Source organism: Ochotona princeps, chromosome 8, assembly GCF_030435755.1.
Source record: "Ochotona princeps isolate mOchPri1 chromosome 8, mOchPri1.hap1, whole genome shotgun sequence".
Classification (NCBI taxonomy): domain Eukaryota; kingdom Metazoa; phylum Chordata; class Mammalia; order Lagomorpha; family Ochotonidae; genus Ochotona; species Ochotona princeps.
The window spans coordinates 82,361,848-82,388,198 of NC_080839.1; the positions used below are offsets into that span (position 1 = coordinate 82,361,848).

A 26,351-nucleotide genomic window follows, 5' to 3' on the forward strand; every position below is an offset into this window, starting at 1 on the left:
ATGCTGCAGATGGTCAGCTCTGCTAGTGAAGAGCCTAAGTGTTCTCTGCTTTTGTGATTTCTCCCTTATTTGCTTAGCTGGGGGCTGTGTGAACTCCAGGCCTGGCAGCCTGTGTGACACCCAGCAGGACACCTGGCAGGACACCCGGCAGGACACCCGGCAGGACACCCGGCAGGACACCCGGCAGACACCCGGCAGGACACCTGGCGGACACCCGGCAGGACACCCGGCAGGACACCTGGCAGGACACCCAGCAGGACACCTGGCAGGTCACGTAGGCAGACCACTCCCCAGGAAGGAGGTCACTGGTGTTTGATAAGACCCACTGCCCTATAGCCCATCGTCTGTACTTTTTGAAAGTTGCTTGCTTCAAACCCACCAAGAGAAGCCTGCCAACTTGTTCCTTTTAAAACAGTTCACAGTTAAACTGACCAATCATGACTGTATACTTACATGGAATTGGCCTGAAATGTGTAAGAACCCTGTGCTGTTCAACCTCGCTCTCTTTTTTTCTGCCCTGCTGTTCCTGCCTTGGCTGCTGGGCGGGGATGGGGTGGCTGGGAGACCTAGGTTAACCTGAATAAACTGCCCTTTATGCCTTAGCACCAGCTTCAGACTCCTGATGATTTTCCGGGGATCACAAAATCAGGCACAACACTAAGTCTCAAGTGTTGCTCAGTGCACAAGCCTGGACCCCTGCTGGATGCTACCCCCACCCCATCTGTGACCCCCCCCCGGCCTCACTTCCTGCCCTTAGGGAAACAGGGAGCCATCCCTCCTTAGTGCAGCCATGGTTTCAGGTAGCCCCAGCAGGTCCAGTCAGTAAGCCTTCTTTTAACCGCATTTTATAAGAAAGGTGTGGAGCGGAAGGCAGTCAGAGGGCAGTCAAGATTTTCCCCTGTCTTTTTAGTTCCAGTGTTGATGTTAGGCCAGACTGAAGCCCAGAGCCCGAGACTCAACTTGTCTCTCACTTCGGTGGCAGGGGCCAAGCCCCTGAGCCAGCACCTGCTGTCTCCCTGAAGCGCATCAGCAGGAAGCTGCATGGGAAGCAAGCTCTCTGGTGTGATCACGGGGCTCCCCAACAGCGGGGTAGGAACTGTGCTGAATGAGCTGAAACTGGCGTGGGGACCAGCACCCTTGGGGAGAGGTCAGGAGAACAGGGGTTCCTGTCCTGCTCTCTCTCCTCTTCTGGCTGCCAGCCCCAGCAGGTCGTGGGCCACAGTTCACCTGCAGGAAGGGGTGGAGCCACAGGAGGACGGAGGTGTCCACGCTTGGAAGCGCAGAGCTGATGGCACCTGCCACAAGCAGACCCAGTCACTCCACACTCCTCTGCTGTGTCCACACATTGACCCTTAGAGACCTCGCTAGCAGCGCAGCTTTGAAGTCGCCTTGATTTGTTAACTGGCATCAAGAAGCTCACCTGTCACTTCCCCTGGCCTTTCCGGATGCCCTCAAACACACCAGGACAGGAACAGAGAGGGGAGAGAAGAGATATGTGTCCCAAGGGCTGCAGATGGGAGCTGAAGAGTTCAGGGCAAGATGCAGAAACGAGAAACAGGTGGTCTGGTGCCTGCGCAGGGCGCTACCTTCAGGTCCTGTGTTGACCCCCCCCCCCCCCGGGCCTCTGCAGTCTCCACAAACTGGACTTGGGGTGGGTGCGCGGCTTTCCTTCCTGGTGGACCAACAGGGAAGGCGTGAACAGGCCAGCATTCGCCAGGAACTTCCGGGCGCCAAGGGCTCCCCGCAAATACCCTTTTATTATCCCGGAGGAGCCGGCTCAGGCAGCGAGATTAGCAGGCCCCGAGGGCTGGTCTCGATCCTCTGTCCGGAGACCCAGGACTGTTCGGGAAGCTGCGTGATTCAGTGCACAGAGGAGAAAGGCGCGCGAGGGCGGCTTGGAGCAGCGCCCATAACACAGTGCACGCTCCCAGGGGTCGGGAACGGCGTCGCCCGCACCACGAGCCACGGCGTCTCGGACCCCAAGTGCAGAAGCGTGGACTCACACCTGGACCCTGCCCCTCCCCGCCGCTCCCGGGGGGGGGGACAGCGCAGCGGGGAGGGGGTGCAGCGCCCTACGCCAAGCGCCGGCCCGGGTCCCGCCCCGCCCCGGCCCTCCGGCGGCTGGAGGGGGCAGGGAGCAGAGGCGCGCATGTGCACAGCTGGCGCCCCCCGCCCCCCGCGCACAGCTGGGACGTGGGCCGCGGCCGGGAGGGTGCAGTCGGGCGCCGGCGGTGGACGCGCCGGGCTCTCCGCTATCGCTCCGTGCGCCCCAGCGTCCGTGCGCGCCGTCGGCCATGGCCGCGCGCCTTTGGGGCCCCGCGCGCCGCTGCCTGCTGGCGCTTGTGCTGTGCTGGGGCTGGGGATCGCTGGCCGCGCTCGCCCAGAAGCCGGGCGCCGGCTGTCCGAGCCGCTGCCTGTGCTTCCGCACCACCGTGCGCTGCATGCATCTGCTGCTGGAGGCCGTGCCTGCCGTGGCGCCGCAGACCTCCATCCTGTGAGTTCGGCCGGGGGCCGGGGGGCGCCGGGGGGCGCCGGGGGCTCTGCGCGGACGCCTCGGCCTTTGTCCGCCCGGGCGGGACGCGAGGGGCCGACCTGAGCGCCGAGAGCGCGGCCTCGGGAGCTGCCTTTGTTCACAACTCGAATCCCCGGCGGCCCGGGAAGTTACTGGAGCAGCCTGGGAGAGCCCCGCGCCGCCCGCCCGCTCCTCGGGCCCGTCCCGCGCCTGCTTGTCTCCGTTGCGATCTCCGTCCTTGCGCCTTCCGAGCGCCCCGCTCAGCCCTCCCCGGCTCGTTCCTTTCCCCGCCCAGCCTCCCCCTTCCCCCTCTCCTGGAGCGCCGCGCCCGCCGCAGCCCTGCCCGGGAAAACCCCCTCGTGGGCCCTGGGCGGCGCTCGCTCCCGCCCGGGTGTCCCGAGGGCTTCCCCTGCGGCCGCCGCGGAGCCCCGGCCCCGCCGAGCTGTCCGAGTTTGCGCCTAGCCCAGCGGACCCCTGGCCTCGGAGCGGCCTCCCTGGACACGCGGGGCCGCCGGAGCCCGCTGCGGGGACTGCGGGCTTCGCGACTCGGCGAGGTCGGCTGCGTTTTGGGCGCCAACCACAGCTGGACAACTCAGGCGGAGCTGGCTGTGTGCGTGCCAAAAATAGTTTCCACTTTCCTTGGCGGAGCCGGAGAACTCTTGGCACCGCCAGAAACCTGCCAAGGGCGTAACAACTTGGGGAGCGCTTGGGGAGGGTGGACAGCTGCGGTCCTACCGCCTGGGGGCCTTGGGGAGCCCGCGGGGGCGAGAGAGCCGCAGCGAGCAGCACCTCGGCACTCGAGGACCTCAGGTGGGCAGGAGTAGGTACAATCTGCAGCAAGTCCCTGGGGAAAGCTCACTTGGAAGCCATCTTCCGCTCTGATTAGCCATTTAATGCTTAACGGTGTTAATCGCTAATAAAGAGCACCGTGGTTTAAGGTGCCTGTGCCGGAGCAAAACTACAGTTTATGCCTGCAAATGTGTGGTTGAGGATGAGGGGGCAGCCCTTGGAGGGCTTTCCCGGGCTTTTAGTGTCCCAAGGAGAGAGGTAGATGATTGAATACACCTCACCCGCCCCCCCCCCCGCCCCAGCTGAGCAGGTTAGCAGAGATGAACAGGTGGGCAACACTAAGAGCAGCTGCCTGTTGCCTGTCGCCTGCAGTGGCCAGGTAGGCAGGGCCAGCTAGTGGCCAGAATAGAGTCCAGGGCCCTGTCTGGTGACCAAGCAAATCAGGTTCCTGGTCAGGGCCGAGGGTCTGGAGCCAGCTGGTGTGGACAGGGCAGTGGTGATGTGGTGATGGGAGGGGAGACTCCCTGGCAGGTGCCCCCTGGTTGGGAGGATGGGGTCTGAGTTGTGTAGCCTACTCAGGACACACAGAGCAGAAGTGGGGTCTGCAGCCACTCTGCAGGCCGTTCTTGGTGCTCACTGCTGTTCTCTGGTTTCAAAGAGGGGGCCACAGAAGCATGGTCTCAGGGTAGGCTGGGCATCCAGGAGTGCTCTGACTCCTGGCTTGGGCCTCAAGGCCCAGGACCCTCACAGTGTGCAGGTGTCTGCCACCCCCGGAGTGCCTACTCCCTGAGGTTGCAAAGGGAGCTGCCCTGCCTTTATGCCCAGGGGTGCTGTGTGTCCAGCTTTGCCCCCAGCACCCCTGGGCAGGTGCTGCTTCCAGGATGAACTGGGATGACAGCAGCAGTTTCCCTGCTCTGGTGCTGTCTCCAGAGGCAACTAGCATCACCTCTCCCATTCCGCGAAAACTTGTGTGTTCTCCCTTGGTTAGGTTGTCTGGCCAAATGTCTACCCATTGTGTGTTTTTAAGAACCCCCTGCTTTGGGATTCATTCCTTTTCTCATGGTCTGTGCTTGATGTTGCTGACTGCTACCCCAGTCATCCTGGCCTCCTGTATGCACGGGGTGGGACAAGCTTCTTGAGCTCATGAGGGTAGTGGCTGAGGCACCTGTGCCCCGGTGTGGATGCTGCATGCTGTAGGCACTGTTTGCGTTTCCATTCTGGTCAGAATTCCTACTCACTTCTCTCTTGAGTCTTCACTGCCTCATTTTTAAATTAGAATTGTGCTGTCCAGTTGATGAATATTTGAGATTTTTCCAGAGGTTGTTCTGCTGTCGACTTGGCTGTGGCACAGGCGATGGTGTCTTGAGAACGGTCCTGTGCACACCCTAAGCTGGGAAGCGCAATGCCACACGACCCCTGTCTGGGCTTGCACCCCTTGGAGCATCTCTCTGTAAATGCCTGCTCTGCTGTGGCTGCTGTGCTGTCCGCCTCGGCAGGCAGCGCTGAGGGAAGCCGCCGCCCAGCCTCCTCAGTGGCGCTTCTGTGGCTCCCTGTCCTGCCAGCTCCTGAGAGGAGAGGACTAACATCCCTGTCACTGAGTTTGCATATTTATCCTGCAGTCTTACTAGTTTTTGCTTCCTGCATGTTGGGGCTGTTGTGAGGCAGAAATGGACTCTTTTTCCACCAAGAAGTGATTCATTTTATTGATCTTGGCTCTGAAGTCTCCAACTTAGGTTAACATAGCACTCCATTTTTCTGTTGATTACTGTTTGTATTGTGTTTTTCTGTCTCTGTTGTGAACTCAATTTCTTATTCAAAATGTATTTCTTGCACGCAAAGTAGGTAGTCCTTGCTTTTTAAAGCCAGCTGGACAATCTGTACCTTTTAATTAGGATATTTAGATCGTTTACATGTAATTTGGTGATTGTCATGGTTGTGTTTAAATCTTGCTGTTTGTCCTATCAGTTCTTTTTCCTTTCGATTACATATATTTTAAATATTTATGTTGTTAGCTGTTCACTTTTTCTTTGTTACTGTTTCCGCCTTGGCTATTTTAGAATTTATATAGTCATCTACATTCATTACAGATTATGTTCATGGCATACTTCTGAAGATACACTGTGAAGACATTTTTGTAACCTAATAGCAATCTCTGTGTATGAGAGAGTGCACTGGCTCCTGCAGGATTCACAACATCCAGAGATGGCATCCAGGACCATGTGGCAGGCGGCAGTGGCTACCTGAACCGCTCTTGCTGCTGGAGCGAGGAGCTCAGGACTGAACCCAAGTGTCCGCAGGCATTCTAACAGGTGGTCCAACTGCCAGACTGATCATGTGCCTCAACCTGTGAACATATGAATGTTTAAAAATGCTTGTTTATTTGAAATGGAGGTTTACAGAGAGAAAGTTCTTCAGTCTGCTGGTTCACTCCCCAAATGGCTCTAGCAGCCAAGCTGGGCCAGGCCAGAGCCAGGAACTTCTTTTAGGTTTCCCACATGGGCCATCCTCCACCTTTCACAGCCCATCAACAGGGAGCTAAATCAGAAGTGGAGCGGTTGGAACTGGAACTGTTGACTGTATGGGATGCTGGTGTTACCAGCCTTAACCTGTGTGCCGCACACTGGCCCCAGCATGAAGACTCCGGTAGGACACGTCCGTTGCTCCTGTCGCTAGCTGGAGACTGCTCACGTGTGGTAACTGTACTGATACTCTGCTTTCGTTGGGCAGTCCGGTATCTGCTCAGGGGTGGACAAGCAGAATGAGACTTCATTCTCACCACTGCTGGGTGTTCCTTTGTGAGACAGCGTGCTTGTGGGCGTGCAGCTCTGCCAGTGCCAGCCTCAAGGCTTCTGTGCACCCATTTCTGGGTGTTTCTTCTGGGCTTCAGTCCAGGTTGGTGCTGTGGCAATGATGACTTGTCAGGCTGCCCGCCCCACGTAGTGCCAGTGACGAGGCCCACCCATCTCGTGTGCAGGGCCCTCAGCCTTTAACCTTTGTTTGGAGCCGTTGGAAGGATGTGCTTGGAAGAGCTCTTTTTGTGCTTGATTCCGACTTACGTTTTAGGGCTGCGGGTTATGCTTTGCGTCCCATTTGGAGAAGTGGGATGTTGCACCCCCGTCAGGTCAGGGCTCTGTGTGCAGCTTGCTGGTCATTGTCCTTCTTGGCACTTGGCTTTGGGCAGTTTTCCTCTATTTTCAAAATCCCTGTCTTTCTTGCTGTGTCCATGTTGCCACTAATCTTGAGATTTTCAGTTTAGGTATTGAACTTTACACATCTGAAAAACGGGGGCCTTTGTAATGAAACTTCCAGCCTCTATTAACATTTTAAACACAAAAGCAATTATGGGTTTCTGTTTGCTGATATAAATCCCTGTGGAAGTTTTGTGTACGGCAGGATGAAGTAATATAATATTCTCTCCACAGGTTGGAATGGGATGAAGTGAAGCAGTTTCAGTGTGTACTAGACTAGATCAAGTAACAGTGCAGCTTCTCTGTGTTGGTGAGGACTAAATGAATGATGTAGGCTCTCTCTGTGGGTCAGGACTGAATGAATGATGTAAGTTCTCTGTTTTGGGGTTCCCTTCGTTCCCTGTGAGGTGGCTGCAGAGGAGCCCCCCACCAGATCTGGTACTGGGAAGAGGCCCAGCGTGCCGTCCTACCCTGCACACTTCACCGTGCCGCCCTGCCCTGCCTACCTCACCGTGCCGCCCTGCCCTGCCTACCTCACTGTGCCGTCCTGCCCTGCCTACCTCACCGTGCCACGCTGCCCTGCCTACCTCACCGTGCCGCCCTGCCCTGCCTACCTCACCGTGCCACGCTGCCCTCCCTACCTCACCGTGCCGCCCTGCCCTGCCTACCTCACCGTGCCACGCTGCCCTGCCTACCTCACCGTGCCGCCCTGCCCTGCCTACCTCACCGTGCCACACTGCCCTGCCTACCTCACCGTGCCACACTGCCCTGCCTACCTCACCGTGCCGCCCTGCCCTGCCTACCTCACCGTGCCGCCCTGCCCTGCCTACCTCACCGTGCCGCCCTGCCCCTGTACAGCTCTCCATGACAAGGGGTGCTAGGCAGACGTGGGCAGTGTCCAGGCAGCATAGCCAGCTCGGTTCCTGCGTCTTTAGTTGTGCTGCCCAGCCCAGTCCCTGGGATGTGGCCCACAGCAAAGCTGCCTGCCCCTTGGCCCAGCTGGGCCAGAAGGAGTGTGCCACATTCCTGGGACAGGCTGAGTGGCTGTCACAGACCGCACTGGTTACACTCTGTCCCCTGAGATCCAGCAAGGCTGTCCTTCCTAGCCACTGACCCTTGCAGGCCCGGGAGGTAGTAGGTCACTGCTCCGAGTCACCCTGGGTCTCTGTTAGGTCTGTGTCCTGTGTGTGGGGTGAGGCGTGGCTGTGTCCAGGAGGACATGGTTTCCACGGGGCTGAGCGTGCCGGTGTGCAGGGGTCGTGGCGCGCTCAGCGTGGCTCCGAGAGTGGGTCTGTGCTTCCTTTGCTTTCTGTTGCAGACCAGCCCTGAGATGGGCAGGGGCAGACACCGAGGCGACTGGTCAGCCTGCATTGTTTGTAACTGGGGAGTAGCGGGTCACGGGTGTGGTTCTCCCTGGCAGGAAGTGGAGCCCCGGAGCTGTCTTGGACACTGCTATTACCAGGATAGAATCTGCCCCCGTGCAGCCCGGCACTTGTGCGCTTCGGCAACCTTGGCCCTAGGTGATCCCACAGCCACTGGTGGGGCCGGGGTGGAGGAGCCTGGACTTCCAGGAAGCGAGCCCTGGGGCAGTGGGCAGGATGTGTGCCATGGCCCGTGCTGCCTGCAGGCCGTGGCACATGTGGCTCCAGTCCTTGCCAGGAGGTTCCCCGGCACTTCCTGTTTACTTCTCGTAATTCTGAAGCCGTGTAAGGGTTTGTAAGGCCTTTGGAAGTGAGCCCCGCTGCCTGCATTCCCAGGCCTGCCTCGGGCTGGCATGCCCCGTCTTTCTTGCCTGTCTCCCACCTCGGCGATGAGCTGGGGAATTGTGACAGCTGTTCTCCTGCAGTGATTGCTCCATCCCGGGCTTCTTAGAACATCTTTATATGCATGGCACATGTTCGCGGCCCTGAGCGGTAAGCTTGTGATACAGAATGATGTACTCAGCTTCTGTCAACAGAGACCACAGCTAGCTTGCACACAGGGTCGCCTGCTTGAATGTGGGTACATAGCCAAGTGGCCGTGTCAGGCTGTCATCTGCTCACCTGCTTGTCCCCACAGGTGTCCTGGTCCGGAAGGAGCTGTCCCTCCCTGGGCAGCCTGTGTCTCCATTGTGGATGGCCACTGCAGAGGCCGTTCAGCCAGAGGCTCACCCGGAGGTACTTCGGCTGGGACTTCTGTGCTGTGGTGGTGAACTTCCACAGTCCTGCTGGGTGCTTGTACCCTGTGCCCGGCTCTAGGCCATTTTAGACTTTCTTTTTTTTTTTTTTTTTTTTTGACCGAGGGAGCTGAGATTTTAATATCATAAATTAGTGTCAGGCCCTGCCTCTCACAGCCAAGTCTGCTCCTGGGCCCTCCGGCCTTCGCAAAGCCTGGAGGCTGCCTGCAGCCAGAGCTTCCTCCATCCCCAAGGAGGATCCAGCACCAGCCAGACACAGGAGGCCACAGCAGCTAAGGGGGGAGGAGGAGAGCCAGAAGCTTGAGCAGGGGTGCGTGTGTGTGTATACACACATCTATGCTCAGGTGTGTGAGCACGTGTGAAGTGTTAGGTTTCCTAGCCCTGGCTCAGGGGCAGTCTGGGATCGGGGAGGAGGTAGGGCAAACAAAAGCAAATGTTTTCTCATTGGCATCTCGGCTGATCCTACCCAGGGGACAGACAGACAGACATAGGTATGTGAGAAACCCGTCCCTGGGTCCCAGGCTTCAGGACTGGAGCCCTTGTTGAGTCTGGTGGCGTGACAGATCCAGGCTGCAGGGATCCTGGGCCTGCCTCCGTTGGGAAGCCCTGGGAAGGCGGGAGGTGGGAAGTGAAGGGCAGCAGGTCAGCTAGAAGAACTTGACGCCTCGGCCGTCGTTGATGGAGATAGTCTCGGCCTTGTGTTCCTGCTGGAGGGCCTGCAGAGCCCGCAGGGGGGTCGCCTCATCCAGCCCATGGAATTCCTCATCCTCTGTGTCTTCCCCATTGGTCAGTTCATACAGGGTGAACACGGAGTTGTTCTGGCCACTCTTGGAAACCCACTGGTAGATGAGTTTCCCCATTCTTCCGGCCTCCGCCACATGATCAGGAAGCTAGACTTGTTCTTATCCAGCCACTCGAGGTTCCCTTTTTTCCTCAGTTCTTCTAACACAATCTGGATGGATTCCACAGGAAGCTTCCGCTGCAGTTTGACGTTGTTGAAGAGCGGGCTCTCCTGCGCCTCCATCACCGTCATGCTGGCCTGCTTGTGCAGGCGGCAGAAGGACAGCACCAGAGAGCACCACGCGGCCAGCTGTTTCTGCCGCGTGACCATGTTCGGCTGCAACGTAAAGAAGGGCGGGAAGCGATGTTGCCAGGGCCATTCGAAACTCATCGCCATCGTTGTAGCCCAGGAAACCCGGACCATTTTAGACTTTCTTTCAGGGCACGGTGCTGCTGGAACCTCCGGCCAGACTTTGCTCTGGCCAAGCACCCAGCTGGCGAGTCTGTGACTCCCAGTGCAGCTGAGCACGCGCTCTGTTGCAGGTCACGTTGCACAGCCCAAGGTGAGGTCCCTGCCCAGCTCTGCTCTTGGCATTTCCAGCAGTTCATCCCTGGATGATCTTCCTCTCCGTGTGCCTATTTAATGATGCTTCTCTGTGTTGCTCATGGATACGGAGCCTGTGGCCAGCAGCACGGGCCACGCCTGGTCCCCCGCTCCTCACAGCTAACCTGGGTGGGGGACCCCCAAATCCAGAGAAATTACTGGCAGGGAAACAGCAAAGGCAGCCAGCATGGCCCGGGGGAGGGGGAGAGCCCTGGCCCTGCCACAGGGCCTGAAATCAGAAGGCTGGCACTGACCACTTAAATGCCCGAGCAGGGCTCTGCAGCTGCCCACAGATGATGAAACAAACCTTTGGGGTTGCTGGGGCTGTCCATAAGCAAGGATTGCACAGTGGGGACCTACCTCTTCCATTCCCAGGACCACAACCCGCCCCGCCTCCACAGGGGTCCACCCTCTTAGCAGCACAGCCAGCTTGGAAGAGCCCTGTGTTGATGTGGCCAGCTGGGGTGCTGGCCATGCTGGAGGGGCCACAGAGCAGAGATGTCCATCAGGCCCAGGGTAGCTGGCCAGGTGGTGGCAGAGGACATGCACCCCGAGCTGGGTTTCTTCTCCTCAGACTGTCCCGGCTCTCAACAGAATGTGGGCCAAGGGGCCGCCAGTCCCAGCAGTGTGACCCCCGGCCTCTGGGCCCCGACTGACTCCGTGGGAGCTCCAAGGGCCTTGCTACCTGCTAGAGAAAAGCAGATGTCCCTGCTGGCCAGGGTGCTTTCCAGTGGTGCAGTGACCCCTGTCCTGGCCCTCCCATCCAGGAAGTTTCTGTTGGTATGGAAACAGGTGGGGTGTTGTGCCTCTGTCCCCCACTGTCCCCCATGTGCTGCGCCTCTGTCCCCTACTGTCCCCCACTGTCCCCCATGTGCTGCGCCTCTGTCCCCTACTGTCCCCCACTGTCCCCCATGTGCTGCGCCTCTGTCCCCTACTGTCCCCCACTGTCCCCCATGTGCTGCGCCTCTGTCCCCTACTGTCCCCCACTGTCCCCCATGTGCTGCACCTCTGTCCCCCACTGTCCCCCACTGTCCCCCATGTGCTGCGCCTCTGTCCCCTACTGTCCCCCACTGTCCCCCATGTGCTGCGCCTCTGTCCCCTACTGTCCCCCACTGTCCCCTATGTGCTGCGCCTCTGTCCCCTACTGTCCCCCACTGTCCCCCATGTGCTGCGCCTCTGTCCCCCACTGTCCCCCACTGTCCCCCATGTGCTGCGCCTCTGTCCCCTACTGTCCCCCATGTGCTGCGCCTCTGTCCCCCACTGTTCCCATTTGTTGTACTTCCACCCCATGTGCTGCACAACAGTTCACTCTCCTTTGCAACTGCAGTTGCCCTCCTAACTGTGGGCAGTGATCACTGGCCAGTCGGGAATGGTCTATGGTTGCAGCATCTGGGTGCTAGCCTGGCCCTATTAGACTCAGACAGCCATTGGGCTCATGTCCATGGCAGAGAAACCCTGTTGGTCACGGGATCTCAGAAACCACCTGTCCATGGTGCAGGTGGGAGCACGGTGCACTGGCCACTTGGTGTGGCCTGAGGGAAGGCTCAGACTCATTAGTTCCCATGAGGTTTTGTGTGTGTTATCCACATGGTGAACCCCTGGCTGGAGCCCTAACCATCACCTAGCCATGTGCTTGTGGGCACATCCATGAGTTACCACCCCCTTGGCCCTGTGTTCTGCCTTGTTACCTGTTACAGAACAATGGAGCTGGCTCCTGCTGCCCAGCACTAAGTAGGTGCTTGGCGTGACCAATCCTGTGTGTGTGTCTGGAAGGTTCAAACCTAGTGAGTTCACTGAATACCTGTGGAGTGGGCATATCTACAGCTGTGAGTGCCTGGAGAGGCCCAGAGCCCACTGGGATGCCTGGGCCATGACTGCATGACTGTACCCAGCTCCACGGGCCCGTGAACGCCTGAGCAGTAGCTGTACCTGGCTAGGTGGGCCTGTGGGGTTGTGTGAGTCATGCATCCTGGGACATGGGCTGGTCCCCAACATCGTATGTGATTAGATGCTGCTGTGAAGGGACTTTGGCTGAGAGCAAGGCTTGAGCCCCAGATGGAGGCAGAGGCGGATGCAGGACCCTGCTCAGTGTGTGATTGGGCATGAGCCAGCGGACTCGTGTGGCTGTCCCCATCTATATCCCACCTGCTGCCTTCACATGCTGTGAATTCTGCTGTTGGGGCCAACAGACACTCGTCACCCGTGACTGTGCCCTCACAGGTCCCCATGCCACCCAGTACTTAGGGGCTCAGACTCAACCCTGACCTGTGCTATCTCTTGGAAACTTGAAAATATCAATGAGTAGTCATCCATCCGTGGGCACTGCAGCCAGAGGTCGCTGCGTGGGGACAGTCAGACGGAGGAAGCAGGTTTGGCTTTGCTCGGGTGGGGCGGGGGATCTTGAAGCTGCCCTTGGTTCTGTTGTGGACTGAGATCTGTGCAGTGGATTTTCTTAGAATCCAAATAAGATTGTTTATTTGGAAGACAAAGAAAGGTCAACCTCCCTGCTGTTGGTTCACTCCCCAGATGCCTGCAGCTACTGGGGCTGGGCCAAATCCAGGGTCTCCAGAGAGTGCCTGAGGCCCAGCCACCCGAGAGCTCTTGCCTCGTTGGCAGGCATTTGAGGCTGAGACAGTGTGTGAGCACCATGGTCCCCAGCTGGACACCCTCTGAGCAGGACTTGCACCAACTTCAGCAGATCCCCGAGCCTGCTCCTACCCACACACTCTGCTGTTTCTTTCTGAGGGCAAAATCCTCATCTGCAGGAACTCTCACCACAGACCTGGGCTTGGCCTCTCACGTCGCAGGTGAAGTGGTGGGCGAGTTTGACAGCTGGCTGAGGAGCAGCGGACTGTGGCGTCCACTTGGACTGATGCCCACTATAAGGGGAAACAGGAGGAGCTGGAATCCAGGTGCCAGCTGAGCCGTCTGTGGCCTGTGTCCGGGGTGAAGGACAGTGGGTGCTGCCCCTGGGCACCCACCTTCCTGCTGCCCTCCTCTCTGCTCCCAGCCTTCGTAGACGCTGTTGTGGTTGGCTGCCATGGAAGCACATGTACTCAGCCTCCCAAGAGACTGCAGTCAGCTTCCTGGGTGGGACCAGCACAGCCCATTTGCAGAAACCTTGCAAAAATACAATGAATAATGGATGCAGGAACAACCTGGGACTCCCCAAGAGATGACCAAGTAGGCTTGTGTGGAAGATGACGATATATGAGTAGGGTGGCTCAGTAACTTAGTAGACTAGTCCCGTAGGTTGGTGTAGTGGATTAGTGCATGCAGCGGGTTGGTGGAATGGAGTTGGAGGCCTGATGGTAGATTCCTCCAGGAGGTTTACAAAGTAGGGTGGTGTGGTCCATCTGTAAAGTAGGTTAGGCATTGTATTAGTATGGCAAATCTAATAGGGTAGTGAAGTATCAGTAGAGTGTGGTGGTGTGGTGGTTAGTATAGACGATAAGGTAGGTAGGGGAATACAATAGGCTAGTGTGGTAGGTTAGTGTGGGTGAGGGGAGTTGGCATTATGGTGGATTGGAGTGTAGGTTAGTGTAGTGGGCAGGGGAGTCCACAGGAGCAAGTATTGGGGTCTATGCAGTGAGTAGGTGAAGGGAGTTGACCAGTAAGTAGCAGGCTAAAGTGATTGATGGGTGGAGCAGACGGGGGCTTCCCAGCCCTGGTGACCACCCCCTCATTCCTTCTGCTGTGTGTTAGAATACCAGCCCCAAGTAAAGAACTTTCTCCCACCAACCTGATTGTTCACTTCTCCCTTGTGGAGTTAGCTGAGTCTGCTGCAGCGGCTCTTTATCTGGCAAGCAGGAATTGATAGGGGTGCCGGAGCGCCTGGTGCAGGCTGGCTCTGTGAAGCCCATTGTTCCCAGGAGAGTTGCTGAGATGAGAATCAGATGGCCCCAGGCAGAGCTATTTGCACTGATCCACAGGCGCCTGAGTGCCAAACAAAGAGGCCTTGAATAGCAGACAGACAGCTGGAATCCGCCAGGTCAGACTTTCCACTGCCACTTGCTTGCTGACCCATTGTTCAGGCTGGGAAGGAATTCACTCCCCTCTCTGAACTGCCATTGCTGGTCTGCTATACAGGGAACTTCACGCGTGTCCAACCATCACAGTGTGGAGTGATTTTGGTACTTCAACAACTATGTTAACATCAAGTTAGTCTTGCTGTGAGCACCTGCCTATTGGCCAAGTTAACTGAGTTGGGGCTCCCCAGAGGGTGCTCTGGCAGAACAGGGTGTTAGGCACCTGGAGGGGCTTGAAGAAGCCGGATGCTGCCTCTGGTGTACTCCATGACTTGGCAAATGGTCACACGACCGTGACCCTCTCCCCTTGCTGGTTAAGGACACCAGGACCATGAAAGCAGTAGGTTAGTTTTGTGGGGTAGTCTGTTAGGTTGGTAGAGCAGGTTGCTATGGTAGGACAGTTACATGCATAGTAGTTTAGGCTGGTTTAGTTAGTCTAGTTAGGGTAGAGTACTGTGGTAGGGCATGATATAGGTTAGTATGGTAGGTTAGTGTGCTGTATTGCCACACTAGGTTAGTTGAGCAAGCTAGTCTCAGGATGGTAAAACAGGTTAGCAGTACATACCAGTGACGTTAGTGCAGATTAGTGTCTTCCGACAGTACCGTGTTGTTGGGATAGGCTAGTGTGCTGGTTTAGCAGAGCAGTGTGGTATAATGGGCGTGATAGCCCAGCACCCTGGTGATTGATGTGATGAGGCTAGTGCACTAGATTACTGGAGCAGGCTGGTGTGTGGACGTGACAGCCTGGTGTTGTGGACATGACGGGTTGGTGCATGGACAAGACAAGCTGGTGTGTGACCTGCTGTGTGTGGATGTGATGGCCTGATGTGTGGACAAGACAGGCTGGTGTGTGACCAGCTGTGTGTGGATGTGATGGGTTGATGTGAGAAAGTGGCAGGCTGGTGTGTGGATGGGACTGGCTGGTGCATGGGGACTTGGTAGACTCGTGCCTAGATGTGATAACCTGGTACCTAGAGGTAGTGTGGAGGGGTCAGACTGTCTGGGGTGTGGATGGTAGGCTTGTGCCCGGGGTTAGCATGGCAGGCTGGTATACAGGCAGTAAGTAGGTTAGTGTAGGAGCAGACAAGCAGTGCTGCATTGGTGATGAGTAAGGAGCCGGGACCCCGTGTGTGAGGGTTTACGCAGAGATCTGCTGTCCCAGCAGCCAAACCATGTTGCACATGGTTTGTGTGAATGAAGACACTGAGTGCCCTTCCTCTCAGGGCGCAGCCCGCTGCCTCCAGCTCTGCTGCTCATGACAGCTGCACGCGCGTCGCCGCCGTCAGTCCTCGCAGCTGCTTCAGGAGCAGGTCCTGCCGTCAGCCGCAGGTTGTAGACAGGCAAACCGAGGCTCGGGGAGGTCCCGGCCGGAAGGGGGCGCGGGTGGGAACTGAACCCGGCTGCCCACTGCCTCCTCTGCCAATAGCAGATGCAGGGCAACCTTGTCTATGCGCGTGTTCTCAGGTGTCCTTGTGTCCATGGATGTGTCCCTGAAGCCTAAACATGGCAGCATCCACTCTCTCTGGGTAGCCTGTCTTGTCTTGCCTGAATGGTCGTGTGGCTGTCTTGAGCCTTGAGGCTCAAGGAGCGTGCCAAGACGCACTGGGTGTGCCAGGAGGGAAGCTGAGATGCTGCTGCATCCCGGTGCGTCCTGTTTTCATAACAGGAAGACGCCTGGGTTTTTGGTATGGGGATCCTGGGGCAGTGCTTGCATGGTTCATGAGTGCTTGGCTGTGGTCATGGTATTTTTCTGAGGAAGGAGCCTGCCTGCTGGCTTGGTGACTGGAGAGGCCGATTTTGTGCCCGCCTGTGCTCGGGGGTGAGCATGGAGCGTACTGTCCTTCTCCCTTGAGGCACTTTCTGGAACAGAGTGAAGTGGCCTTGGGAGCAGTCTGTGTGTCCATAGTTTTGGCCACATGGAGAGGAAGCATGGCAGTGTCATGCTGCGTGCACAGCCGGAGTTTGGACATTGTCAGGGAACGGGGCATTCACGTGGTAAGGCAGAGGCAGGCTCTGCGTGTGGCCTGAGCGAGGCGCTCCCGTGTGGGTCAGCCCCCGGGGACAGTAGGCACACACACCCTACCCTGAGGCCTTGGCCTGGTCCAGCGTGACTGCCTTGCTGCTCATGCGTTGATGAGCAGAGCAGTAAGCAGTCGGTGAGGTCCAAGTCCCAGGACTCTGCAGGAGCTCCTCGAGGGACCACATAGGGTCATTCCTGGCTGCATGGGAAGGCCCAGCACTCTGGCAATGAGGAAGGGTGACATTCTAGAACAGGTTAGGGTCTTTGCTGCAGAAGTGATCCCACTGTGTGGAGGAGGCTGAGTGTCCCACAGCGAGGCTGAGCCCGGACGGTCCAGCACCCATCTGAGCGTGCAGACCCACAGTAAGTGCCAGCTGAGAAGATGCAAGGTGGGGCTTGTTGCTGTGAGAGCAGCCGCTGGGCACTGCCATCTGAGGGCTGTTCCCAAAGCTGCTCGGTCCAGCGTAGCCGGCCCTGACCTAGGGCGGTGCAGCTGCATGTTTCCCAACTCTCCAATGTAAAAGAGCAGCAGGTGTTCCGTGGAAAGCGTTCTGTACTGTGTGTAACATCCATGGCATGTGCAGTGTTTATTAAAAGTGGGTCTGTGCTGCTGAGTTTGCGCAGCAGTGGTTTTGTTGATGGACATTATTGTTAATGTCAGTGAGGCTCCTGAAATCTTAGCCACACCTTCAAGTCAATGGCACAAGAATGGCCCAGCCATTTCCTAACAGGCTAACAGGCCACCAATGGGGAACCTATTACTTGTAGGTTCCTGCCTAGTAAGGAGGGGAACACTTAAAGTCCCAAGAGCCTTTCTCTAACCTTCCATGTCTCTCCCTCTCTCCTTTCTAAAGGCATCCCACCTCCTGGCTCTCTCTCGGGGAGGCTTTGCTCTTCCCCCTTCTTTCCTCACTCACCAAGTCACTTCGCAAATAAACTACTCTGTCAAAAAAGTCAGCAGGACTCAGATGTTTTCTGGGACAGTTGTGTGACATGGGTCTCCTGGGACAGGTGCATGACGTGGGTCTCATGACATGGGTCTCCTGACACAGTTGTGTGACGTGGTCTCCTGGGACATGTGTGTGACGTCGGTCTCCTGGGACAGGTGCGTGACGTGGTCTACCGGCACAGCTGTGTGACGTGGTCTCCCGGCACAGCTGTGTGACATGGTCTCCCGGGACATGTGTGTGACGTGGTCTCCCGACACAGCTGTGTGACATGGTCTCTCGGGACAGCTGTGTGACGTGGGTCTCCCGGCACAGCTGTGTGACATGGTCTCCCGGGACATGTGTGTGACGTGGTCTCCCGACACAGCTGTGTGACGTGGTCTCTCGGGACAGCTGTGTGACGTGGGTCTCCCGGCACAGCTGTGTGACATGGTCTCCCGGGACATGTGTGTGACGTGGTCTCCCGGGACAGCTGTGTGACGTGGGTCTCCCGGCACAGCTGTGTGATGTGGGTCTCCCGGGACATGTGTGTGACGTGGTCTCTCGGGACAGCTGTGTGACGTGGTCTCCCGACACAGCTGTGTGACGTGGTCTCCCGACACAGCTGTGTGACGTGGTCTCCTGGGACATGTGTGTGACGTGGGTCTCCCGGCACAGCTGTGTGACGTGGGTCTCCCGGCACAGCTGTGTGACGTGGTCTCCCGGCACAGCTGTGTGATGTGGGTCTCCCGGCACAGCTGTGTGATGTGGGTCTCCCAACACAGCTGTGTGACGTGGTCTCCCTGCACAGCTGTGACATGCATCTTCTGTGGGGTGCTTTCAGCTTATGAAGAGTCTCTCTGGGGTCCCTGGATCCAGGTGCTCATCTTGTGTTTAGCTGTGTTATACATCCACTTGCTGACTGCCGAGCTGGTGACACTTGGCCTTACCTGAGTCTTCACTGTCGTTCCCATCCCTGGCCTCTGGGGCTTCTGCTGCTGCCCCTCGCTCACTGGACCTCTAGGCCGTTTCCTTGGGAGTCTTTTCATTATGCTCTCCTCCCCAGATGAAGATAGCAATGGTGCAATCATGCCGTCTAGATGCAGCTGTCTGGAGGAGACTGGCGCCGTCTGACTCGGGCTTCCTGCTGGCCTGGCCACATCAGGTGATGGACGAGGCCTGAGCATACTCTAGGCAGGCAGCACTGCCTGAGCTCGTTCTGCAGGAGCCAGGGGACCATGAGGGTGTCTGTGCAGTGAGGAGGTGGCAAGGGCAGCCTTCTGCTGTGGGCCTGCAGGGAGGCAGAGTCCTCATGCCCTTCCTCTGGGTCTGCTTCTGTCTAGTTCTATGGAAACTGAGAAGTGCCTGCCTGAGCGCAGCTCAGAGCTGCAGCCGGGCAGCACCCTGGGTCTGTGTGGTGGTGATGGGCCAGGCATTGCAGCACTGGGTCCCCCTCCGGAGGGCGCTGGCGAGTAGGCTGAGCCCCCAGTTCTCCAGGGCCTGAGTGTAGAGGAGAAAAACTAGGGGCGACTGGGACGTGGTGGGGGGTTTTGTGCAGGTGTGTGCCCAAGGGGCCTGTTGTCTTTATTCATTTATTTTAAAGCCTTAATGAGAGGCAAAGAGATGAAGATGGGGAGGGAGGGAGAGAGGTATCCTCCATTCCTGGTGCACTCCACATGTGGCCAGAACAGTCGGGCGTGGACCACGCTGAGGCAGGAGTGGGAACTCCTTGCCAGCCTCCTGAATGGGTGACAGGAACTCAAGTACTGGAGCCATCATTGGCTGCCTCCCAGGCTTGTTAGCAGGAAGCTGTGTGGATAGAAAGGGAAGTAGCTGCCACAGGAACCAGGCTCTGATGTGGGATGTGGCTGAGCAGCACCATGCCCGTCTAGCCCCACCTGCCCCACCTGCCCCAGGTTGGCCCTGCCCCATGCACCTCAGGTCGGCCTATCTGCCCCAGGTTGGCCCTGGCCCAGCTGTAGCAGGTGGGCCCTGCTCCGCTTACTCTGCCTGCCTGCCCCAAGTGGGCTCTGCTGCAACCCACCTCAGGTCGGCCCTGCCCCACCTGCCCAGGTTGGCCCTGCTGGGTCTACAAGTCCCAGCTAGAGATGAGGCAAAGCAAGCAAGGTTTGTGGTAAAGTCATCATTTCAGTGTTTTGATCCAAAATCAGATGCAGTGGTTGCATCTACTAAGTAAGAAGGGGAGTTAGGTTCAACGTGGTAGCCTGGTGGCTAAAGTCCTCACCTTGAATGTGCCTGGATTGCATCGGGGTGCTGGTTCTAGTCCTGGCGGCCCCGCTCCCCATCCAGCTCCCTGCTTGTGGCCTGGCAGAGCAGTCGCGGATGGCCCAAAACACATCTGGGCTCCTGGCTTCAAATCAGCACAGCTCCAGTGATGTGGCCGCCTGGGGAGTGAATCAGCAGATGAAAGATCTTCCTCTCTGCTTCTCCTCCTCTCTCTTATATCTGACTTTCCAAAAAAAAAAAAAAAAAAATGGAGCGAGTGTGTCCCTAGGTCACACTGTTTCTGCACTCTCACATTGCTCGGTTGAAACCCCCGAGTCCAGAGCCACATTCAGAGCCTGGGTGTGACACCCCTGGCCCCGGTGTGTCTCCCAAATGTCGACTTCCGAAACAAAGCTTCCTGGCCTGTGTTTTGTGTCCTTCCTTAGCTCAGGTTTTTTTTTTGCTTTTTGCTTTTTGGTCGGGGTTTGGGGTGAGGGGTTTGTTTTGTTTGTTTTAAGGTATGCTTTGGAGGGGAGCAAAAAAATTTGGTTTATTCCATTTATGTTTTCTGTTTACTACTTATTTATATGTCTTGCTCAGTATTTTCACAAACCAGGCTTTTTGAGGAAGTTACCTGATTGCCGAGCTGAGAAGAGGGGTTGGCAGAGGTGGCTTGGGGCAGCCTCTGAGGTCACTGCTCACACACTGTGCTCACAGGGACATGGTTATTAGACACGGCGTGGCAACAGCTGCGACCCCACCTCATCTTTGCTCTGGACCCCAAGTGCACGGGGAGCTGGGGAGGAGCCCATGTCTGCCTCCTGAGAGCCCCTGGACGGGAGTCCTCAGGTCCGTGCCAGCCACGCACAGCCCTAGGGCCTGCAGCCTCCTCCCTGGAGGAGCGACAGGGATGGTCTGGAGTGCCCAGTGCACCTCATGGGTCACCAGCTGCCACGTTGTGGCCTGGGCTGTTCCTGGAATTGTGCCAGTTCTCACTGGGCTAGGAGACCTTGACAGGTAACAGGGAAGTCCCCTTGCAGCTGTCTGCACATCAGAGTCCTTTCTCTGGGGCAGGTCTCGGGGGAGCAGTTCCTGCCGTGCCTTTTGTGTCTGCACCCCAGTCCCCTTGACTGTTCTGGAAAGCCTTATTACTGGCTGGAGATGGCCTTGCTGCGAGGAGTGTGCCACATACACAGCCGTGACTGTTTGATATTCTATAGTGACTGCGTGTGCATACTGCATGCCTGTTAACGTTGTGTGTGCAGTATGAGCCGTGTCTGTGTGTCATGGTTACAGTGTGTGCACACCTCCACAGTGTTTAGATTGTGAGTGTCTTTATATCTTATGTACCTTGCTCATTTGTGTATTGGTCTGTGTGCATACTCAGCCGTGTGTGCACACATCTGTGCCTACTCAGAGGCTTCTCTCTCATTGTTCCCCTTGACAAGGTCCTGGCCAAGCTGGCTTCCTTATCGAGCTTCCCTGAGGAGGTGGTGGCCCAAGTGGTTGCCACCTCGGCCTGTCCTCGGCCTGTGACCCCTGATTTCCACTCATATGTGTGGTATTTGTGCCCATGTTGTGTGTTCTTTGATTGCATTTTATTTGTTACAGAATGAGGCACCTGTGTGCAGAGGAGCTGTCAGTGACCGTGTCAGGAAGGCTTGGGTCCTGGGCTGTTGTCCTAGGCTTTCGCGGATGGCCCCTTACCTTGGGTAGCTTGCAGCTGCAGGCAGCCCTGCCTGGTGCCCCTGACCCTGTGGGCAAGGGGCTGTGTGCCAGGCTCCCTGTATGAATGCTGGAGTGCCTGATGAAGCCATGGCCCCGGGCTCTCAGCTTCCTGTGGCTCGTTTTGTTTTTGGCTGCCCAGTGTATTCTGTGATTTCCCCACCCGGATGGAGGGGGTGCACACCTGTTGTGCTCAGCCAGTACTCAGGTGCAGGTAGGTGTCCAGGAAGACCTGTGGGGCCAGGAGCATGCAGCTGCTCTGCCAGGCTGGGGTCGGCACAGCTGGCCTTGGAGTCATGCAGGCTGGCCCTGAAAGCGCAGGAGTGTCCTTCCCATGGCTGTCCACTCTCCTGCGGGGCCGGCTGCTGGGTGTCGGTGGAGGTCCCAGTGGGCGGTGCTTCTGTTCCCTCGTACACGTGACTGGGACCACTGTGAGTCTCTTGGTGCTCGTCCTGGGGCAGCCCCGTTCTGGCCTCAGTCACTGGACACCTAGAGCCCCCCGTCCCAGTACCTGCTCTTGTTTCACTCCCCTTTTCCTTACTTCCTTAACCCGTGTGTGTGTGTGTGTGTGTGTGTGTGTGTGTGTGCGCGCACTGTATGCTTCCTGTGAAAAAGAATGCCGGCATGTGAACAAAAGTAGAACTTAATGTGTCACCGTACATTAAACTCCTGTGATGCTATCTGACTTCCTGTTTATTCAGAACTGCTTGGCAAATACTACATGGAGTTGAGTCACATTCAAAAGCTCAGCTACAGGAAGACCAGATTTGGGGGCGGGGGGACTTAATTCAGAGTACTTCCTGTGATTAAAGTTCCACAAGCAATGGTTTGACCAAACTTACCATAGCCAGGGATGATTTTGTAAGATGTATTTGAAGGGCAGAGTGATGGCGGTGGGAAGCTTGTCCGTCTGTTAGCTCACTCCCCAAATGCCCACAGCAGCAGTGGGTGGGCCAGGCTGGGGTCTGGAGCCTGGAACTCTGGGTCTCCATGTGTGTGACAGGGACCCGGTGCTTGGGCTGTCTTCTGTTGCCTTGTCAGGATAATGGATTGGAAATGGAGCAGTTGGGACTCAGTCTGGCACCCTGATGTGGAGTACTAGCGTGGCATGTGGCAGCAGCACCTGCCCCCAGCCAAATGTGTTGTTTGAGGACCAGAGAGCTCCCACCCTGTGGCTCCTTGCCGCAGTCTGCAAGGACTGGGCCTAGGCTGCCCCAGGAGCTGGGCACTTGATCTGCTTTCCCACATGGCCAGTAGGCACCCCAGGACTATAGCCAGGAGTGCTACCTGCAGGGTTTGCATCAGCTGGAATCAGACCCAGGCCCTCCAGTGTCGGACATGGCTGGCTTAGCCACTAGGCCGAATCCCCACCTTGGGAATTGCAATTTGTCAGCAAAGCTGGATGTTCTCGCTTTGTTTTGTTTGCAGAAAGGGCCACATCCAGCTGGTCCAGGGAGATGGGACAGGGTAACTGAGCCAGGGAAAGTGGACAGTGTGTGTTCTGCCTGCACTTGAGCCATGCCAGGGCTGGACCCACGCACTCCAGGAGCAGAGACTTGATGGCAGTTGCTCTTTGTCTCTGAGTGGAGGTGGGTGTCCATGGGTCCAAGTGCCCACGGCCTGGGTACTGTGAGGCCGAGGGTTCATGCAGCTGGGTGGCCACACTGTCAGTTGCCTGTGCAGTCAGGTGCCCATGTGACCAGGTGCCATGAGCATCCCCTCTTGACTCAGAACTCGCTGTGTCCTCAGCATCCCTCCCTCTCAGATGGACACAGTCCTGTGTCAGGGGCTCAGCCCAATCTCATCACCTCCAGAGACCAACACTATCACACTGGGGCCTGGCACACACTCCTGTCCTGTCCACGGCTCTCCTGTAGTGGGAGATGCGGGACCTCCGTGGTGAGCTCCACCATGCCAGGGGGTCTGAGCTGCCAGGAGCACTAAGCACTCAGATCCTTGGGAAGCGTGCAGGGAGCTTGTGTGTGTGTGTGTGTGTGTGTGTGTGTGTGTGTGTGTGTGTGTGGCGGGGGATCCAGGCCTCGCAGCGCCTTCATGAATCTGGCCCTGCAGTGGCCAGTGGCCACGGCGTTCTCTTGGCATCAGTGCTGAGGGTGGTCAGCTGGTCAGCAGCGGTTCGATCCCGGGAGGCTACTGGCTCTTCTCAAGTGTGTGCAGCAGTAGCTGTGACCCCCATGGTGTGGGCCAGTCCAGCCTCAGCCTGTTACCTCTGGTCAAGGGGAGGGTGCCATCCACCTCCCACAAGGCTGCTGGATGGTCCGTGACGCAGCGTCGCTGGTCTGCTGCCTCCTCCAGACAGATGGCCTCATCACCTCTGAACGTGTGGACCACGCCAGGGGGAGGTGTGGCCGTGCCTCGCTGTGCCTCGTACACAGACACACTCATACCTGTTTCCTCACAGGGACCTCCGCTTCAACAGGATCCGAGAGATCCAGCCGGGGACGTTCCGGCACCTGAGGAACCTGAACACGCTGTAAGTGGGCATGTTCTGTGGGAGGTGTTGTGCATGGACTACTGCCACTGTGTCCACGGGCTGTAGGGAAAGGGCCACCAAACCAGGACCCAAACTACCGTCCCATATGGTGTGAGGGTTGGGTATATACTCAGCCTTCACCGGCAGGAAGCTTGGCACTGTGCCCCATAAAAATGAGTGGCGCCTCGTTCTGAGGCCTCCTGCACATCACGCCGCCCATCCTACACAGCCGATTTCCTCTCTCCTTACCTGTCACTCTGCACGGTGTGGGAATCTTTTGTCTTACTATTTTTTTTAAGATTGATTTATTTTTATATGAAAGGCAGATTTACAGAGAGGAGGAGGAGGAAGAAAGAAATCTTCCAACCACTGGCAAATTCCCTAGATGGCTGCAATGGCCAGAGTTGAGCCAATCCGAAGCCAGGAGTCAAGAGCCTCTTCTGGGTCTCTCATGTGGGTGCATGGGCTCAAGGACACAAGCCATACTGTCTGTCCCAGGCCACAGGCAGGGAACTGGATGGGAAGTGGAGCAGCCAGGACACAAACCGGCACCTCCATGGGACACTGGTGCTGGCAGGCAGAGGAACAGCCAGCTGAACCACTACACTAGCTCCAGGGTGGTTGCTGATCATGTGAACAGATGTGTGACCTTGAGCCCTGGACACAGCCTGTGTGGCTGCTGTCTGGCCTGTCCATGGCTTCTTCCTGGCCGTAGGGCTTCTTCCCGGCCATAGGGCATATTCTGATGTGTGCTCAAACTTCCTGCAGGCTCCTCAACAATAACCACGTGAAGCGGATCCCTGGCGGTGCCTTTGAAGACCTGGAAAACCTGAAGTACCTGTGAGTGCCGCAGGCCGCCAGTCCTCAGCGGTGGCAGGGACGGGGTGGAGGGGTGGAGTACTGGGTCTAGTGCCTCGTGGGGAGTCTGTTAGGGGTTTGCAGGAGCTGCTGCTGGGGGACACCTCTGTGTGTCGATTGCTGCAGCCCATTGAACTTGGTGGCCTCTGCCGAGCGGTCAGGAGCACCACTGCCCCTTCTGCAGGTGATGGGGTGGTGGCCTCCCTGACGACGCTCGCCGTCTCCAGGCAGTGGGACTCATGACTCGTGAGCTGTTATGAACGCTTTTAGATCATTTGCTCAGTGAAATGCTTGAGCCTGTTTTATAGCCACTTTCCTCCCTCTTCGGGAGTAGGACATGTATCTCTTGTTGTGCTTGTGGGTGTTGCTGAGCCGGAGCACTCACTCCCAGGGCACCGGGTCTGCCTTCTGTGTGTGCCGGGGCGCTCACTCCCAGGGCACTGGGTCTGCCTTCTGTGTGTCCCCTGAGGTGGTTGTCAGTCTGTCCGTGCTGAGCCAGGGCGCTCATTCCCAGGGCACTGGGTCTGCATTCTGTGTGTCCCCTGAGGTGGTTGTCAGTCTGTCCGTGCTGAGCCGGGGCGGGGACTCTGAGAGCACCAGGTCTGCGTTCTGTGTGAGCTGGGGCGCTCACTCCCAGGGCACCGGGTCTGCGTTCTGTGTGTTCCCTGAGGAGGTTGTTGCTGCTGTAGCTAGGAGAGCCGTATGGATCTGGACGGGAGCTGTGGATTCGCTGCCTGCAGCTGTCATTCTGCATGGGTGTGTGGGTGTGAGTGGTTTTTCTCCTTTTTGTTGTCTCTTGCTTTGCTTTGGGCTGTCCCAGAGCTACCTGTGTCCCCTGCTGGCAAAGCTGGTGAGGAGTATTTGGGATGTGCCACACAGCTGCTTCCAAGTGACCCTCGCTGGCCCCCATTGGTGAACCCTGCCTCTGTGGGTGGCTGTGCTCCATCCTGCCCTCCTCACTCCCAGTGGCTGCGCTGCAGCTGCCCTTCCGCCTGGGTGGCTGTGCTCCAGCTGCCCTCCTTTGCCTGGGTGCACAGGGCAGACCCCGGCGCAGTCACAAGGCAGAGATCTGCAGCGGAGCGAGGGCTGAGCTCCCCAGTGCATCCTGCAGTAACCGTTGCACAGCTGCGTGATGTTCTTTGCATCTTTGTGTCCTTGGCTCTCTGACAGAATAACTCTGATAAGCACTGGTGTCCAAAAATCTCTACATAATTTTGTCATAATGAGGATTTCCATGATTTTTTGAAGTTCCCTTATTTGCATGGCTTTACAGATTTTTTACACCAAAAAAATTTGTCTTTAATCCCATCTTCCATAGTCTTTCTGAAGTACTCTTTTAGTTAGTGATTGTCAAGTAGTCTTCGCTCGCTATAACCACAATTATGAGGCTTCCGTTAATTCATGTTTCCTAATGCTGGAATTCTCGTTAGTAAGAGCTGCTATGGGAACAGTTCAACTCTGTGATTAAGTAGCAATTTATAGCGTATTATTAAAAGATTATTATTCTGAAAACAAATTATACTCCCATATCTTTGTAAACATGTATTCATATTTATAGTTTAATTCTGTTGTTTACTTTTTTTTTAAGATTGAAGGAAAGTCAGAAAGGTCTTCCATCTGCTGGTTCACTCCCCTAACGGCCACAACGGCCCAAGCTGAGCTGATCTGAGGGCAGAAGTCAGGGGCCGGGAGTTTCTTCTGAGTTTCCCATGTGTGTGCAGGGTCCCAAGGCTTTAGGCCGTCCTCGACTGCTTTCCCAGGCCACCAGCAGGGAGCTGGATGGGAAGTGGAGCAGCCGGGACAGGACTGGGGGCCCAGCATGTGCAGGTGGAGGATTAAGCGGTTGAGCCCTCACTCTGGTCCCCTGTTACATGTTCTTTAAAGGAACCTAAAGTATTTAAATGTAAAAGGGTCCCCTGTATTTAAAGGGAATCTTTTGCCCCTTGTTCTTACCTTGCCTGTGCCTGGAGTCCTCCACAGAGAGACCCTGGGATGCTCAGTGCCCTCCATGCTGCCTGACCAGTGGTG

General features: G+C 57.0%; 1 protein-coding gene and 1 pseudogene across 3 annotated transcripts in view; one reads left to right on the forward strand and one right to left on the reverse strand.

Moving 5' to 3' along the window:
* The first annotated feature begins 2,158 nt into the window (after nt 1–2,158).
* PXDN (peroxidasin) overlaps nt 2,159–26,351 on the forward strand; it is a 60,331-nt gene continuing 36,138 nt past the window's right edge. Inside the window, exons 1-3 of one of the 2 annotated variants that reach the window (XM_058668325.1) lie at nt 2,159–2,494; nt 23,394–23,465; nt 24,234–24,305. In XM_058668325.1, the coding sequence (XP_058524308.1) occupies nt 2,295–2,494; nt 23,394–23,465; nt 24,234–24,305 (344 nt within the window). In that variant the 5' untranslated portion in view covers nt 2,159–2,294. The remainder of the gene's footprint in view (nt 2,495–23,393; nt 23,466–24,233; nt 24,306–26,351) is intronic. The other variant, XM_058668324.1, reaches the window with a different exon arrangement.
* Nucleotides 8,770–9,859, reverse strand: LOC105941674 (vacuolar protein-sorting-associated protein 25-like; annotated as a pseudogene). Its single transcript, XR_009246006.1, has one exon. The product of XR_009246006.1 is annotated as a vacuolar protein-sorting-associated protein 25-like (transcript).